The 16,298-nt window shown below is 31.9% G+C and overlaps 1 protein-coding gene across 2 annotated transcripts in view; it reads right to left on the minus strand.

Moving 5' to 3' along the window:
* Positions 1-6,630: 6,630 nt before the first annotated feature.
* Positions 6,631-16,298, minus strand: part of LOC115874590 (activating transcription factor 3) — a 128,986-nt gene continuing 119,318 nt past the window's right edge. The window contains exons 4-6 of one of the 2 annotated variants that reach the window (XM_030889788.1): positions 11,438-11,646; positions 11,236-11,377; positions 6,631-7,058 (exon numbers count right to left, since the gene is read on the minus strand). In XM_030889788.1, coding sequence (XP_030745648.1) covers positions 6,825-7,058; positions 11,236-11,377; positions 11,438-11,646 — 585 coding nt within the window. In that variant the 3' untranslated portion in view covers positions 6,631-6,824. Of the gene's footprint in view, positions 7,059-11,235; positions 11,399-11,437; positions 11,647-16,298 lie in introns of both variants that reach the window. The other variant, XM_030889787.1, reaches the window with a different exon arrangement.

Here is a 16,298-nt window from a genome sequence, read left to right on the forward strand (position 1 = left end):
GGATATATTTGCGGAAGAATAACGGTTCCTTATTCTTCCGTATAATCTAGACAAGAACTAAAAATACTTAGCAGTTATGAGAGGGTACCTTTCACCCCCACTGAGTTAATGAATTTCGCGAGAAATGTTCAAAAACCGCCCCGCTTGTCCATAACAGAAGACGGTCGATATGTCGAACACCTGAAGCAAAATCTCATGTCTCGGTTTGCTATTTATTTTTATTGTCATTAGATATAGTTTAAATGTGTTAATGTTGGTTAAATATAGTTTAAATTGTTATAAAATTCTGCATCTCTCATTGCAAATATTATTTTCGTTTTAATTGCTGCTCACCGGCTAGTTTTTTTTGCATTAGAGCCGGCGCCATTCAAACTCTATATCTCGAAGAGAAATTGAGCAAAATATCAAGTATGCTATATTTTTGGAAAGGTAATTTTAAATTATTTTCAATTAGTTAAAAATATAGAGGGTGTCAAAAAATCAAATTTTCTGTTGATAATTCTTAAATTATTAATTTTAAAAAAATTATACTTAAACCATTAAATTCTACGTAAAAAGATGCTTTGGGAATGTTTTCATAAAAATACAAAATTTTCCATAGCAAAAAAGTTACAGCGATTTGTTAAAAATGCACATTTTAAAAAACACCCCGTAACTCCGAAACGGTAACAGATATCGATATGCGGTTTTCACCATCATGTTTTTGATAAAAATTGAGCTCCAGACACCGATATTAGTTTTCGTCTATCTCCTATGGAAAAGGGTATTTCCATTTAATAGCGTCCAATTTGACCCACCCTGTACATTTCAAGTTTTAATTTTTAACTCTATGATTTCAAGTGTAGAGTTTGAGAACAATATTGTATTTTAAAATAGAGAATGTAGGAATAATAGTTTAAAAAACTACATGATAGAATAAATAAAACAACAAAATTTTTAAATTATAAATATATTTTGAAAATAAAATCCATGTTGTAAATATACAATTTCTGTTAGAATTCATATATTAAGGCACTATATAATAAACAATGTAACGTGTGTTTTTAGCTCAATGACCCGTATATTTTCTACAGGTAACTTATGTAAAATCGAAGTAGAAAAGCATAACAAAAAGATTTAATATAGAAGCGTATAATTTTGATTTGAAACAAAGACTTATGAAAGAAAAAAATAGTAACACCTTAAAATATTATTTAAATTGTGCTAAATGTTAATTTCATAAGCCTTCAATGAAAAAATGTTAAAAAAAAATCTTAAATAATAATAATATAAACGTGCCATACAATACAGGGTGTTTCACACATCTTGTTCATAACAGTTATACAGTTACAGATAGAGGCATAAATACGAAGGAAATGGGGATTTTCATCTAAAATAATTAGTTCAGTCATTGGGGATCAAAAAAGGGGCCTGCTTGGAAAAAAGTCCACAAGTTTTGAAACTTTACAGGTTTATAGGTTTTGGGGTCCCTAACTAAAATCCATAAAAGGCACATTTCCAGACTTGCCGCCGGCGCCGCCATCTTGCCAATATGGAGCCCAAAATCGGTATTTGAAGGGAATTTGAAAAAAAATTGAATTCGCAAATTTGACGAGAGCAGAATTAATGAGAATAAAATTTCCTATAAAAAAGGTTTTATGAAAATTTTCGCTAAAGTCAACCGTTTAGGCACAAAATCCCTCTAATCAGAATCAGAATTAATGATACGCCACTGTTTTATGACAAAATTGAAGAAACTAGACTAAAACTAGTTTTAGTGAACCCTAATCGACATTTGATTTCGGAAAATCGACTATATATACATAATATATCATATTTTACGCAAAATTGTAAAATTTCCAGGGATTTTGTGCCTAAACGGTTGACCTTAGCGAAAATTTTCATAAAACCGAAGAAATTTTATTCTCTTTAACTTTACTCTCCTCAAATTTTCGCGAAAAACGCATAGTTTTTGAGATATTCACAAAATACCGATTTTGGGCGCCATCTTGGCAAGATGGCGGCGCCGGCGGCAAGTCTGGAGATGTGCATGTTATGGATTTTAGTTACGGACCCCAAAATGTAAAAACCTACAAAATTGCAAAACTTCCGGACTTTTTTCCAAGCAAAAATCCCCAATGACTGAACTAAATTGACTTTTAACAGTATTGTTCGCATAATTTAATAGCACTTATATAAAATTTAATATATTCTGCTCTGTAAATGTCATTTTAACCTAATGTGTAACAAAATGTGTTTAAAATTTTGTGTAGAATCCAAAAAAAATAATAGATTGCCATGAAATACCCTGTATAATAAAGAATAACTTCAGTGAACATGAAAAAATTGTTTTAATACAAAAATACAAAGTTAGTTCATAAAAAATGTGATGGCACAATAAAAATGTCCAGTGTAAAAAGCCTTACAATTATATATATTACAATTTTTTAGATGTGTTTACATCTTATCACAAAATAACAAATTAAGTAGGAAGTTGTCTTTTAAAATTTAGCATTTTTACAAAACTAGTTTTATTTTTTATTTTAGAAAACAAAATAAAACAGTTTTGCATTCCAAATGTTATAATTGATTTTTTTATATAACTTATATTTTATAAAAAAAAAAGCGTCTTAAAGCACAAATTATTTGTAAATAATTGGCTTAAGCTACTACAACAATTTACGCAGAAAAAGCACATTAAAAAATAGCCTTCTAAAAATATTCAACAACCTAAAAAATCGTGTAGAGTTAGAAAATATTTCTTACAATACAAAGTACATATTTTTATATAAAAAAATATAACAAGTAAAGTCTACATGCTATTCAACCAGATTGGAAGAAAGGTACAAAATACTAAAAAAAAACTACTAAACATAGATAGAAAAATAGAATTTCTAGGATCAAATAAATAATAATATATAAAATATACATAGTGTGACAAATAACAGTTAAGAATTTGGCAGTAAAATATACCGGGTGCGTCTCAAAAGTGGCTCACCTCTATATAACTTTTTTATTTTTTCAGATAAAAAAACGAGATTTGGTATGTTAGTATATGACATAAATTAGGATTGATTGACGTATTCAATTGTTTTTGGTCACTTCCTGTTTCACCGGAAATGACTACAACTTTTGACTTTTAAATGGCACCCTCGGTATTTTTTTACTTTATTCAATAGACAACGACATTCTGAATAGAATGACATATCATATGTCAACTTTTGGCATTCTCGCTTAATAAAAAATCGTATTTTAAAATTCAATCTAGAGTGTCCTGGCTATGTTAGAAACACTAATTCTTAACCAAGGAGCCTTGGAAAAATAGATTTGATCGTCTAATGTTTTTAGTGTCTTGTCCTGGCCGGTTAGAAAATGCTCAAATCGTATTTTTAATAATATCTCAATTTTTTTAAATGGAACGAGGGTGGCTCATTAACATATTTGGAAAAAGCATTTTTTTACGAATAATTTGATACCATACACTTGGTATTTCGAGTCAAATTTTCGTTACGAACCGCAAGTTATAATTTCAAATAAACCATATGCGAAAATGTCAAAAGTTGACATATGATATGTCATTCTATTCAAAATGTCATTTGCTATCGAACAAAGTAAAAAAATACCGAGGGTGGCATTTAAAAATCAAAAGTTGTAGTCATTTCCAGTGAAACATGAAGTGACCAAAAACAATTAAATACGTCAATCAATCCAAATTTATGTTATATACTAATATAACAAATCTCGTTTTTTATCTAAAAAACTAAAAAAGTTATAGGGGTGAGCCACTTTTGAAACGCACCCGGTATAGAGGCAGAGGGGTGTCTCACTTGGGTGACTTGAGTAAAAAATGTACATGTATACTGCCAAAATAGCATTTTACTGCCAATGATTGTGTCTGTCATATAATTATTATAGTCGACTGAAGCCAACGACTGCCAAGAAAATGTACATGTAATTCCAACATTGAGCCACCCCTCGTAGAGGTACAAATAAAATAGTACACCAAAAAAGTAGAACAAAATAAATTTTATTTACCTGGATATAGAATATTAGAAACTACTACTATATAGTAGTCTACACTAAAAATTCTTTTATTTGGAATGCATCAATTTGTTTGAAATATTTAAAAATTGTTGTATACAGTATGTCCTCGGATTGTCTTTACAAGAGGAGAAACTTTTTTATTATTGACATTTTGAGAAAAATACATTCTTCATAAAAAATTTGGTTGTTCCAAATTTGTTGTTTCCACGCCGCATAAACAAATTTTTTTATGAAAAATCCATTTTTCGCAAAATGACGATAATAAAAATGTTTATATCCTCTTGTAAAGACCACACGGGGACATACTATAATATATGTATAATCAAAAAATGAGTTCAACCTATAGGTAACGTATACAGTATGAACGAGAAAAACGACGTTATAGTAGCCTTGGAAACAAAGTCGATCATAATTTCTGTAGAGACGATCAGAAGTTATTGGCATGAAAAAACTAAAAGATTTCAGAATTCATTTAAACAACAGTTTTGTGGAATATGAAAACTTTTGAATATTAAAATTAGTTTAAACGTAACGTTTTAACAAAAGATATAGAGGTTGGTACGACAGAAATTATAAACGATTTTCATTTTAGAGTTCAATGTGACGCCTATTTTTTCAATCACATGGTATGCTGATGTAATAGAAATGTTGGTTCAAGTCTTAAAGAAACAAACTCGACATTATTAAAAACTAAACATTGTCAAACTTCATTTACATATTATCGAAAAAAAATTGCATCAAGTTGGCTTGGAAATGACGCTTAAAATAATTCATAAAACATTATTTCCGAGCCACCTCTGACACCATTTTTTCGATCGTTTGTCAGATCTCGGTATTAAAATAATAAGTATAGTATAATAACAATACTGTGTAATTAAAAAGAGTTATTATCAAGTCAGTTTTGGTATAAAAAAAAGTAGAGCAAAGTTCCACACTGTATAATGGATATGTGATATATAAGCACAGATAACTGTGCTATAAGCAGCACGGTATATTTAACGTCTTTTTTTTGTTCTTCAATTTGAGTTATATATTAACAAAAATATTCAATATCAGAAAAAAATATTAGGGTGTAACATTCCAATTATAGGGCTTTAAAAATAACGACATACTGGCCAAGATATTCTTAATAAAAAATATTACAACAATTAGGTATAAGATAAAAAAAATTCACGATTAGTTATAACTTTGAAAACTGATGTCTAGTTTAGAAAAATATATGCAGAGAATATTTTTTTCGCCAAGGAGGTATATTAATGTAGTCTTCTGTAAAGACCACAAGTTTTTCGTGATGTATACATATAAGACTTGGTAAATTTGTGTATTTTTCTTACAATAAATGCAATAATAATTCTATTGATAATTAAAACAATGAGATATATTTTAAAGAGAAGGTATAACGGTTTAAAATTAGATATGTCTGCGTGAAATTTTACTTATTTTTTTTTTTGATTAAATTAGTTACTATACTAAAATTTACCTGACGTGGTAAAAATAATGGTAAACCTGTTGATGACTGCCTGCCCTACAAATATTACAACGTATAAAAAAACACTACTTTCATAAATAGACTCTAAACACTATAATAATAGATTTTATGAACACTTACAAAATACAAAAATACGTCTATATATCTTATAAACTATATCTATTAAAAAATATAGGCAAAGAGAAAAATATTTAATAAGTCAGATAAGTGGAAGGATTGTATCAATAAAATACAATATGTTCAACAATTATTCTTTAAAAGAATAAAAAGTTAGTATACCGTGTGGTCAAAAAAACTTAAAACAAAAAAAAAAGAGAAATATATTGGTTAACTTTCACGGGAAAACAATTATTTGATGAATTAGAAATGATTATAAAACAAAATATAACTTTATGTTCTACATTTTAAGACGTTATGATATTATATAACTGTTCAACATATTATACAGTATGTTTTCAGGATATTTGAACAAATATACAAGGTGAGAATATATCTTAGACAAGAAATACCATCAGAAAACTTGTTGCTTATGGGAAAACTATACTAAGGGCTGGCAAAGCTTAGTCTTGGGTCGAGATTTCCGTATGTAAGAAGAGTACAATGCGTTTATAATGTACTGAATAAAGAGAGAACAGTAAACACGTTGCCAAACGTATGAAATAAACCGAGAAACTGTGCGCATTGCTAGAAGACGTGGAAAGGGATAAAGCAGATTTGTCGCACTCGACCGGTTGACCCAATCAGTACCTCTATCAGTACTTAGTTCTAGTACGAAGTTCTAGGGAAAGGTGCACATCATGCGTTCAGATTCACAATTTAATTACGTCTCGTGATACTTATTTGTTTATTTATTAACGAGTCGTTGTAATTTTCCCTTTAGCTTAAAAAATTTTAAGTGCAAGTTAGAAACACTTGCATTTTTGGTAAAAATAAGTGGAATTGAGTTGGTGTTCGACAGTGGTCGCGCTATTAGAACTCAAAAATCGATATCTCGAAATCTATTGAAAATATATTATTTCGAAATCTATCTTTTCGAAAAAAAAATCTTTTAAAAATAAGCTGTTTGCGATCTGATTTTACTTTACTTGATAAGGAAAGGTGTACCGGCAACGCCGCAACAGCAGACTGCCGCATTTCTCTCACTCCGACTTGATAAGATCCCTATGCGATTTACTTCCACACATGTAAATACCGACCCAAAAGTAACAGTTGCCAGCACGGTATGTGTCCAAATATCCTGAATAAATCATTATACCAGAGAGTATAACAAAACTTAAAAAAAAAAGATATTTTTATTCAAACAAAAAAAACGTTAGGCCATACAACCGTTATCCAGTTCCTGGCTACTTCCATAGTTCTGGCTGGATGAGTAGTTGTGACAAGGTGAACTGGAGTAAGAATAGGGGCTGACGGTGTCCAAATTGATGAATTGCTGGGTGTCGTAATCGCTGATGTCCTCCACTATTATACTGGGTGGTTTGCTGTAACTGGTTCGTGAGTAGGTCAGTTGGTTTGAAACAGACACGCCATTAGATCGTGTTAAAATCTAGAAAGAAAGATTTTTATAAAGATGGATTCTAGATAAAATGTCTCAAAATTTGAAAGTCACTCACGAATAATTGTTTTCTTATTAAAATGTGCTTGAACAAATACTTGAAAGAACAACTCACCCTAAGAACAACTGTTAAAAAAAATTGACAAATAAGCTATTAGATATTATTAAAAATATGAATAAATTTGTAAAAATTTGAAAATTTTTGAGCCAAGGAATGTTTGCGCGGTTTTTTTATTATCATAAAATATGACAAAATTCAAACAATGTTCAAAATGTGATTACTGTTGATTCTATCTTTTAAATGAACTTTGAATCATAAAATAATGTTAAATTTTAGCCGAGTTATTAAACAATTTGTCCTATCAATCCATGATACGCTTATGAGATCTCTAACTCCGGAGCGTTAAGACTTTCAGTGATATTCAAGGCGGAATATCTCAAAAACTACTAATTCTACGTAAAAAATGACAAGGACCATTTTTGTAGATAATTACCTAAACTTTATTTTTTATTCTAAGAAATAATTGTAAATTGCATATTTTGGCTGATATTTGCGAAAAACTGATTTTTCGGCCAGGACGGTGTTAGAATTTTTCCACTAAACTATATACTTCCCAAAAGGTACACAGTCCGCCTGAAAAGTCCCGGTCAACCTTCATTTACTGGACTATTACAAGATAGTGTGCATTTTTATATGGTACACCGTGTATTTATAATACTTATTTATTAAAATTTCTTATTATGTTCAATATCATTTATTTTTTAAATTAGTACGTAGGCAATATCAAGCAATCAAGCTAAATGGTTTTAAGTCTTTTATGGAGTCGTACAAAGTCAGCCTTTTAATGTTTATTTTAAAGCTATTTAATAGTTTCTAATAATGGCTATATATTTTAGCTAATGAGGAATGTTTCATTTTCAATATGTCCTTGTGCATTAATCAGCTTAAATTAACTTGTTAAAAAACGTAACATTTAAGATTTCACAAACATATATCTAAACTTATTATAATTTGACTAGTAGGCAAAGAAAATACACATTGTCCATAACATTTTTGTTAAAAAATTAAATGTTTGTTTGTCGCCGATGAGTATTTGACACGCAACAGGATATAGTTACTCAGGACGTTTTATTTCATGAGCTTTTCTGTGACTGAAAAGCCCGATACGTGATATTATCTCTCTTCAGCACTCCGGACATTCTAAAATCTCATTGCTTTGTTGCCTCTTTACTTTTTGGTTGTCGCTGTTAACTGAGTTTACAGTTCTTCTCCATTGCGATCTATTGTGCGCTGCTTCTCCCACTCGTTCTGTATTTATATCTTCTTTAGGTCTTCGTGGAAAATATCCTTGTACCTTTTAAGTTGTCCACCCGGTTTACTCTTACCGTCTACCAGCTCACCGTAAAGCAGAGATTTTGCTAGGCGGTTTTCTTGCATTCTGCATATGTGACCAGCCGATCTTAAGCAGGATTTTGTAATCATGACTTCAACACTCTCACAGCTAGCCTTTTCAAGGACCAGTACGTTTGAGACATGGTAATAACATTTGATTATTAACAATTGTTGTGTGCCGGCGGTACGGCACCCAGGTTTCGCTTCCATATAACATGGTAGGGATTATTATTGCTCGGTACACTGCAAGTTTCGTTTTTGTGCTCCAAGTCATGATTGTAGAAAACCCTATCTTTTAATTTCCAGAATGCTCTTGGGGCGCTGCTAATTCTGTGCTGAATTTCAGAGTCGATACTGACCTTTTCCGAAATCAAATGGCCGAGGTAATTGAATTCCGCTACATATTCCAATAGTTCTTCCCCGATTTTTATAGCATTGTGTCTTCCGGGGGAGTGCACATGATTTTAGTTTTATCGATGTTCAGCTTAAGGCCTAAAGCCTCGTATGCCCAGGTATATGTGTTCAACATTTCTTGTAATTGTTGTAACGTTTTTGCAACTAGAGCGCAGTCATCAGCGTATTGAAGTTCTGTGATGAATTTTGTACCGGGTGTCCCACTAAGAATAGCTCTCGGCTGTATCTCGGAAAGTATTAGCCGTAGGGGCTGCGGAAAAAAATATAACTAAAGAAGCTATGAGAAATTGCTGCAAATTATTTTCAAGTTTGTAGAATGACCGCTAGGGGGCGCAACTGCAACAAAAAATAAGAAAATAGAGTTTTTACACAATTTTGCCTAGATAAGGTGTACTATAAGTAATAGCTTTATAATCTTCAGTAAATTTTGAATATTTTTTGTTAGAGCTATTTTCCTCTATCTACCAAAATAAAGTGGTGGGGGAAGGTTAGATCTGTTAATCCCTGTTAACTCTGGACTGGATGATCGGAATCTAACAAGCAAGGGCTCGTTTAAAAGAGCATTTCTCATTCTATATTATACCATATAAACAATAATAATAAGCTTTTGAACATAGACGCTAGGGGGCGTTGTCTTAAAATTTAACAAACATTGCGCGTTTTTTCAAAAAAATTAAATGCAATAGTATATGTAATTTTAGCTGATCGGAAAGAGTAGTAAAAGCTTAAAAAGTCAGCGAAACCCGCATCTTGATATCTTCTTTCAAACCGAAGATATTAGCAACATTATAATAAATACCAAAAAATAAGCTCTTAATTACCTTATTTTTACAATACGGTATCAGTAGCCCTCTTGATTAGGCCCATTCTAACAAAAAATAAGATAGAAACAGTTAGTTTATTTTAAAATCGACGAAATACCAGAATACCATAATATCAGAGGTATTAATATCTAATAATTAAGATATTAATAACAGTGAACAAGAAACGCTGATTCAGTGAAGTCATGGTAGGCTTTGGACAAAAGTTGCTTTTGACGTAATAGTATAAACGTCAAATTGTTATTAGATCAACATTTTGATAGCCTTAGCAGCGTTTTTTATTGCTTTTATTATTTGAAGTAGTTGAAGTTGTTGGCATTTTGAAAAAGCAATCATCTATCTTATTTTTTGTTAGAATAGGCCATAATCAAGAAGGCTACTGATACCGTGTTGTAAAAATAAGGTAATTAAAGGCTTATTTTTTGGTATTTATTTTAATTTTGCTAATATATTCGGTTTGAAAGAAGATATCAAGATGCGGTTTTCGCTGACTTTTTAATCTTTTACTACTCTTTACGATCAGCTAAAATTACATACACTATTGCATTTAATTTTTTTGAAAAAACGCGCAATGTTTGTTAAATTGTAACACAACACCCCCTAGAGTCTACGTTCAAAAGTTTATTATTATTGTTTATATGGTACAATATAGAGAAAGAAACGCTCTTTTAAACGAGCCCTCGCTGGTTGGATTCCGATCATCCAGTACAGAGTTATTAATATTCAAATAAAAATAGATCTCACTTTCCCCCACCACTTTATTTTGGTAGATAGGGGAAAATGGCTCTAACAAAAAATATTCAAAATTTACTGAAGATTAAGAAGATATTACTTATAGTACAACTTCTCTAGGCAAAATTGTGTAAAAACTCCGTTCTTATCTTTTGTTGCAGTTGCGCCCCCTAGCGGTCGTTCTACAAACTTGAAAATAATTTCCAGCAATTTCTCATAGCCTCTTTAGTTATAAATATTTTTTTCCGCAGCCCCTACGGCTAATACTTTCCGAGATACAGCCGAGAGCTTAGTGGGACACCCTGTACGTGTTTTTGCCCTGAGTCTATGTTGAATAGACCGCCGTCGTATTTGTATCTAATACCCAATCCTCTTTCCTGCAGTTTGAAATACAATTATAATTCCAAACAGGAGCGGATACAGAAATTTATTTTAGGGGGGGCCGGAATATATTTTAGGGGGGAGCCAAATAAAAGGTAATGTAGAATATGCTTTTTAGAGCGCCATTTTTAACCCAAGAACTTAATAATTAACCCAATTTATAGATCTTGGGGGGGGGGGGGCAGGGTCCCATGGGTCCCCCTCTATCTCCGCCACTGACCCCAAATCAAATGACAATGAGAATTACTAAAAAGAATATGCAATTGAATTGCAATGAAATTTAAGAAATGCCGTAATGACGTCCCCAAGCTCTTTCATCTGGTTGGCAAGTGATTGAGAGAGTTCGACAAGATATAACGTGACGTTCAATGGTGGCTGAACATTCTATATGTATGTATGTATGTTTTATATATGACTTCATACGTACCTCCATGTGTTGACTTCGAAAATCAGGCGGGCTGTCTTGCGCCGCTCTACTATAGGAATGCTGCTCCATCACCGACGCCACCGGGGGTAACTTGTACAAACTCTCTTTGGTAGCTGGCCCGATCTCGTGCTGACACTGAGGCCTGTAACACGCAGGGTCGGCCCTTACACAAACTATAAGGCATCGATTTCGCCAAACTCACCTGTGCACCGTCAGGATCTCCATCAAGAGCCGTTCCTGGTTCTTCAGCTCCCGCAGATGGTTCTTCAGGTCGACGTTTTGCGTCTCCAACGTTTCCGACTCCGTCATCAGGTTGGCGATGCGTTCGCGCTTCTTCAGCCGGCACTTGGTGGCCGCGATCTTGTTTCGTTCTCGTCTACGTCTGCGACGTTCCTCGTCTTCGGGAGTGAGCTGCAATTCAAAGAAAAACAAATAAATAATAGCATACGGTAATCGCAAAACATTTTCCGATGTACGTCATCAATTAAGTATACTCTGTTTTTTTTTTCAGGTAAGATTTCGACAGACGATGGCAGAAGAAAATCAGATGACGTCCCATACCAATCTATTTATTTTAGTTCTTGTTTGTTTTGTATTAACACATAGGGTTTTTTTTTAATAAAATAACTCCATTACATTTTTTCAGTTTTATAGTAATCCTACAGTTTTTTTTCACAATATTTTGAAGTAATCACTTATCAGTCAAATTTTAAATATATTTATTTCCTGCTATGCGTTCCAGTTATACCAACGTATTTCTTTGTAAGATAAAATAAACTACTTTGAAATTAAAATGGCAGACACATCTATCACTGTCAAGGATCTTATCGTTGGACAGACTATAATCGAAATTGATATTAAAGCCTATAAACCTGACTAAATAAAATTTTGGCAAAAATATTTAAATTTGTTGTATAATTTAATGTACCGAGCAGTTCTTCATTTTACTTTATAGAGCAAATTATTGTAACAGATATTTTATTTAGATTAAAGCTGCAAAAATTAGTTTAAAACGATTTGTATTATCGCCATGTTGGTCACATTCCGCCGCGATCAGCAACGTTGTCGTTTATTATTTGTCAATTATCCTAATGTCAGTCATTATTTTGTATAATATTGTGTTCTTGTTGAATCTTTAGGAGTAATTCTCATTTTTATGGCCAATTTTTATAGTCTTTTTTTAAAAATTGTATTTGAACAAAGAGTTCTTTTAAGAACTAAATTTTCGAGTTTTTGTATTGCATTTCTTGAAATTGTGTGTTGAAAATATGCCGAAACATTTAAACAGTCGAAGCAGAGAGCTTGTAGCTTTCCTGATAAACTATTTTAAACGAGAACGTGACAATAAAGGTCCTTTATAACCCTTGACTGCATCCAGAGAAGTAGGTTTGATTGGTAAGCACATTATACCACTTTGAAAGTTATGTCTACTTATTTCGATTTGTAGCGAGTAGCTACTCCTAGGAATAACTGGCTAGTGGAATAATTGTTTCCAGAAATGCTTCGAAATGAAGCAAAAATGCATTCCCCTTCGTGGAGAATACTTCGAAAAATAATAAATAGTGTTTAAAAGTTATCTACTGTTTTTTTTACCTCTATGTGCAAAATATAAAACACAACTCTCGTATTGTCCAGAGATTAACGAGAGATTAAATTCCCGAGACAGTAAGGTAAACTTTCCTCCGAGGTTCGTATCCTTATTTTATTTACACCCACACAATGAATCAAAAGTTGGTATAAAATATTTCATTTTGAAAATAAAATACTGTAAAAAAAATCAGTAATGCCAACATTATACCGTGCTGGCAACTGTTACTTTTGGGTCGGCATTTACATGTGTGGAAGTAAATCGCATAAGGACCTTATTAAGTCTGAGTGAGAGAAATGCGACCGACCGACGCGACGCGCGACGGTGTGCTGTTGCGGCGTTGCCGATACGCCACTCCCTATCAAGTAAAGCAAAATCACGATCGCAAACCGCTTATTTTTAAAAGACTTTTTTTAAAAGAGATAACTAGATCAAATCATTAGACATGTTTCTGAGCATCTGAAATGGAATTATAAGGATATCATTAAGGTGTCATTTTTTTTATAACGAGAAAACGTCAGTAATCGCGATAATTTAAAAACTCAACTTTTTAACACATAACAGGCCATAACTCAAGAACCACTTTAGATATTGAAACTTTTTTTTATTTTCAAGATCGGATATTTTACAATATGTTTACATAAGAAAAAATCGATAAGGTTGTTTTTTCCATTCAAAAATTGTAAACAATCCATCCATTACATTACTTTTAGAGCATAGCAATTTTTAGCAATCGTGTAATTTTTTTATTGATGAAGATTTTCACATACTGTCTACAAAGAAAATACAGCAGAAATATTAACAAAGTTCTTGGAAAAACTACAATCTATTATTTCTAATAGATTTCGAGATATCGATTTTTGAAACCCACTCAATTCCACTTATTTTTACCAAAAATGCAAGTGTTTCTAACTTGCTCTTAAAAAAGTCAAGCTATAGGGAAAATTACAACGACTCGTTAATAAATAAACAAATTAAGTATCACGAGACGTAATTAAATCGTGAAGCTGAACGCATGATATACACCTTTCCCTAGAACTTTAAGTACTGACAGAGGTACTGATTGGGTCGGCCGCTCGACTACGACAAATCTGCTATATCCGCTTCCACGTCTCTTAGCAATATGTGCACAGTTTTTCGGTTTATTTCGTACGTTTGGCAACGTGTTTACTGTCCTCTCTTTGTTCAGTACATTATAAACGCATTGTACTCTTCTTACATACCAATCTGGAAATCTGGACCCAAGACTAAGCTTTGCCAGCCCTAGTATATAGCTTTTTTAGTTTTCCTATTACCGATTCTAAACCGTCCTAGAACTCTGCAGCGCATGCGCAAATGAAATAATGTCTTCATATTTCCTTCTGCGCATACGCATCACAGTTCTATGACGGTTCAGAATCAGTAATAACAGGAAAACGAAAAAAGCTTATATCTAGTTGGAAATAAAAAATATTGTTCTTTGAATGACAAACTGAGGAAGATGTTTTATCCAAATTGCATGTCATTAATGTCGACCCTGACCTCTGGTGCAAGATCGTTAAATAAACATACAAAAACTAATAAATTTGGATATTTCAGAAAGTAATTTTTTAGGGATCTTGTTTCGTGACTTACAGCTGTTTTGGAGCCCCAAAATTTAAGGCATGAGCGTGACCTGGCACCATCGCCATCGGATCAATAGGTGATAATTTTTAGTTCTGAAAAAAATATTTTTTTATATACTGTAAGTAAAAATGCCAGTTAGATATTTCTCAGTTACTACACAAAAGTAAGTGATAAAATCAAGAAAAAATCATAATTATGTCATTTGTGGTGTGTGTCTCAAAATATTCGATTCTTTTTTAATCTTTTTACACTCAGATGTCAAAAAAAAACGCAATGAAGAATTTTTTTGTCAAGTGTGATATTTTTTTACATTTAGTGCTATTTTCATGAATTTTTTTACCAAACTGTATATAAATCTATCAAGTTTAATTCTTAAACTAAGTTTTTTTATAATTTTGACTTATTATACAGGATTAATCAAAGAGTTGTTTTTTACGCTATTTTTAAAACACCCTGGTGCAATAATTTCGTGGGAAGATTTTCCTACAACGTTATTTTTCGGTCAGAACCATGTCTACTCAGCATTTTCTTTTTTTACTCATGTCAACACATGCCTTGCTTAATTTTTAAAAGCGAAATGAATTTGCCACCAACAATTTACCAAATTTTTTCAACTTTGGTGACTATTGTCTCAATGTCATATCGACACTGATTAGAACTTTACATAAAAATTTAAAAAACGCTAAAAAGTAACGATACAGGCTTGGTTTTAATTTAATATTTATTAAAAAGTTGGTTTGGGGGTTCTGTACCATTCATTATCTATGCAATATTAGACACTATATTATTATAAACTTTTTTTCCGATTTAGCTGAAATTTTGAATGCGCGTATAAGTAATTTAAAAAAAATGAAGAAACACATTACTCAAAATTGTATTAATCAATAATAAATATGTAAAAATACGTAAAAATTAAAAAAAAACGATTAAAATAAACTCGCATTGACTAGGATTCGAACTTGCCTAACGCTTTAAACCACGCGGCCACCGAGGTAAAATTCTTACTTAAAAGATAATGTTTAGTGAAAGTACTTTTTTATTTATAAACATTTATTTAATTCTGTTTTTAGTATTTGTTTTTATAGCGGCAACATGGATACATTATCTCTAAAAATTTCAACTGTCTAGCTATAACGGTTGATAAGATAGACCTTTGTGACAGACGGACGGATAGCGAAGTCTTAGTAATAGGGTTCCCGTTTTTACCCTTTGGGTACGGAACCCTAAAAAGTAACGATAATTAAAAAAAATTGCAAAGTGTTTCTGGCAAATTCATTTTGCTCTTAAAAATTAACCAAGGTATGTGTTGCCATGATTAAAAAAAACAAAATATTCAGGAAACATGGTTCTGACCGAAAAATAACGTTGTAGAAAAATCCGCCCAAGAAATTATTGCACATGGTGCAAAACAACTCTTCGATTAACCCTGTATAATAAGTCAAATAAAAGTTAATAATAAACTGGGGCTAACTAATAATAACAATAGGGCTAAAAATGGGACACCCTGTACAATGTGAAATGGGCAAATGTCATCAGCTAATTTGTAATAAACCTATTAAAAAAAAAGATATTTAATTAGTACAGTTTAAAAATGTAATTGAAAAAAAGCAATTTTTAAAAAGTGACGACATCACCTTTTTCTAATTATCTAGCGATTTAACTACAATAATTAAATCAAACAGCTATAAGGTCAACAAACTCGCGATTTTTTTGCAGGCAATCATAAAGATGCGGACGTTCAAAAACTTTCTTCTTACACTCCTTTTGGGCGCGTTTAAATTTATTTTATTCGCTTATTATGTATCTAGAACCAGTCCCAATGCGAAATAGAAGCGCTAAGTGGTACCGGTACCAGCGGATTGGCCAAAAA

Source organism: Sitophilus oryzae, unplaced genomic scaffold (assembly GCF_002938485.1).
Source record: "Sitophilus oryzae breed Bouriz unplaced genomic scaffold, Soryzae_2.0 scaffold_1297_pilon_pilon, whole genome shotgun sequence".
Lineage (NCBI taxonomy): Eukaryota > Metazoa > Arthropoda > Insecta > Coleoptera > Curculionidae > Sitophilus > Sitophilus oryzae.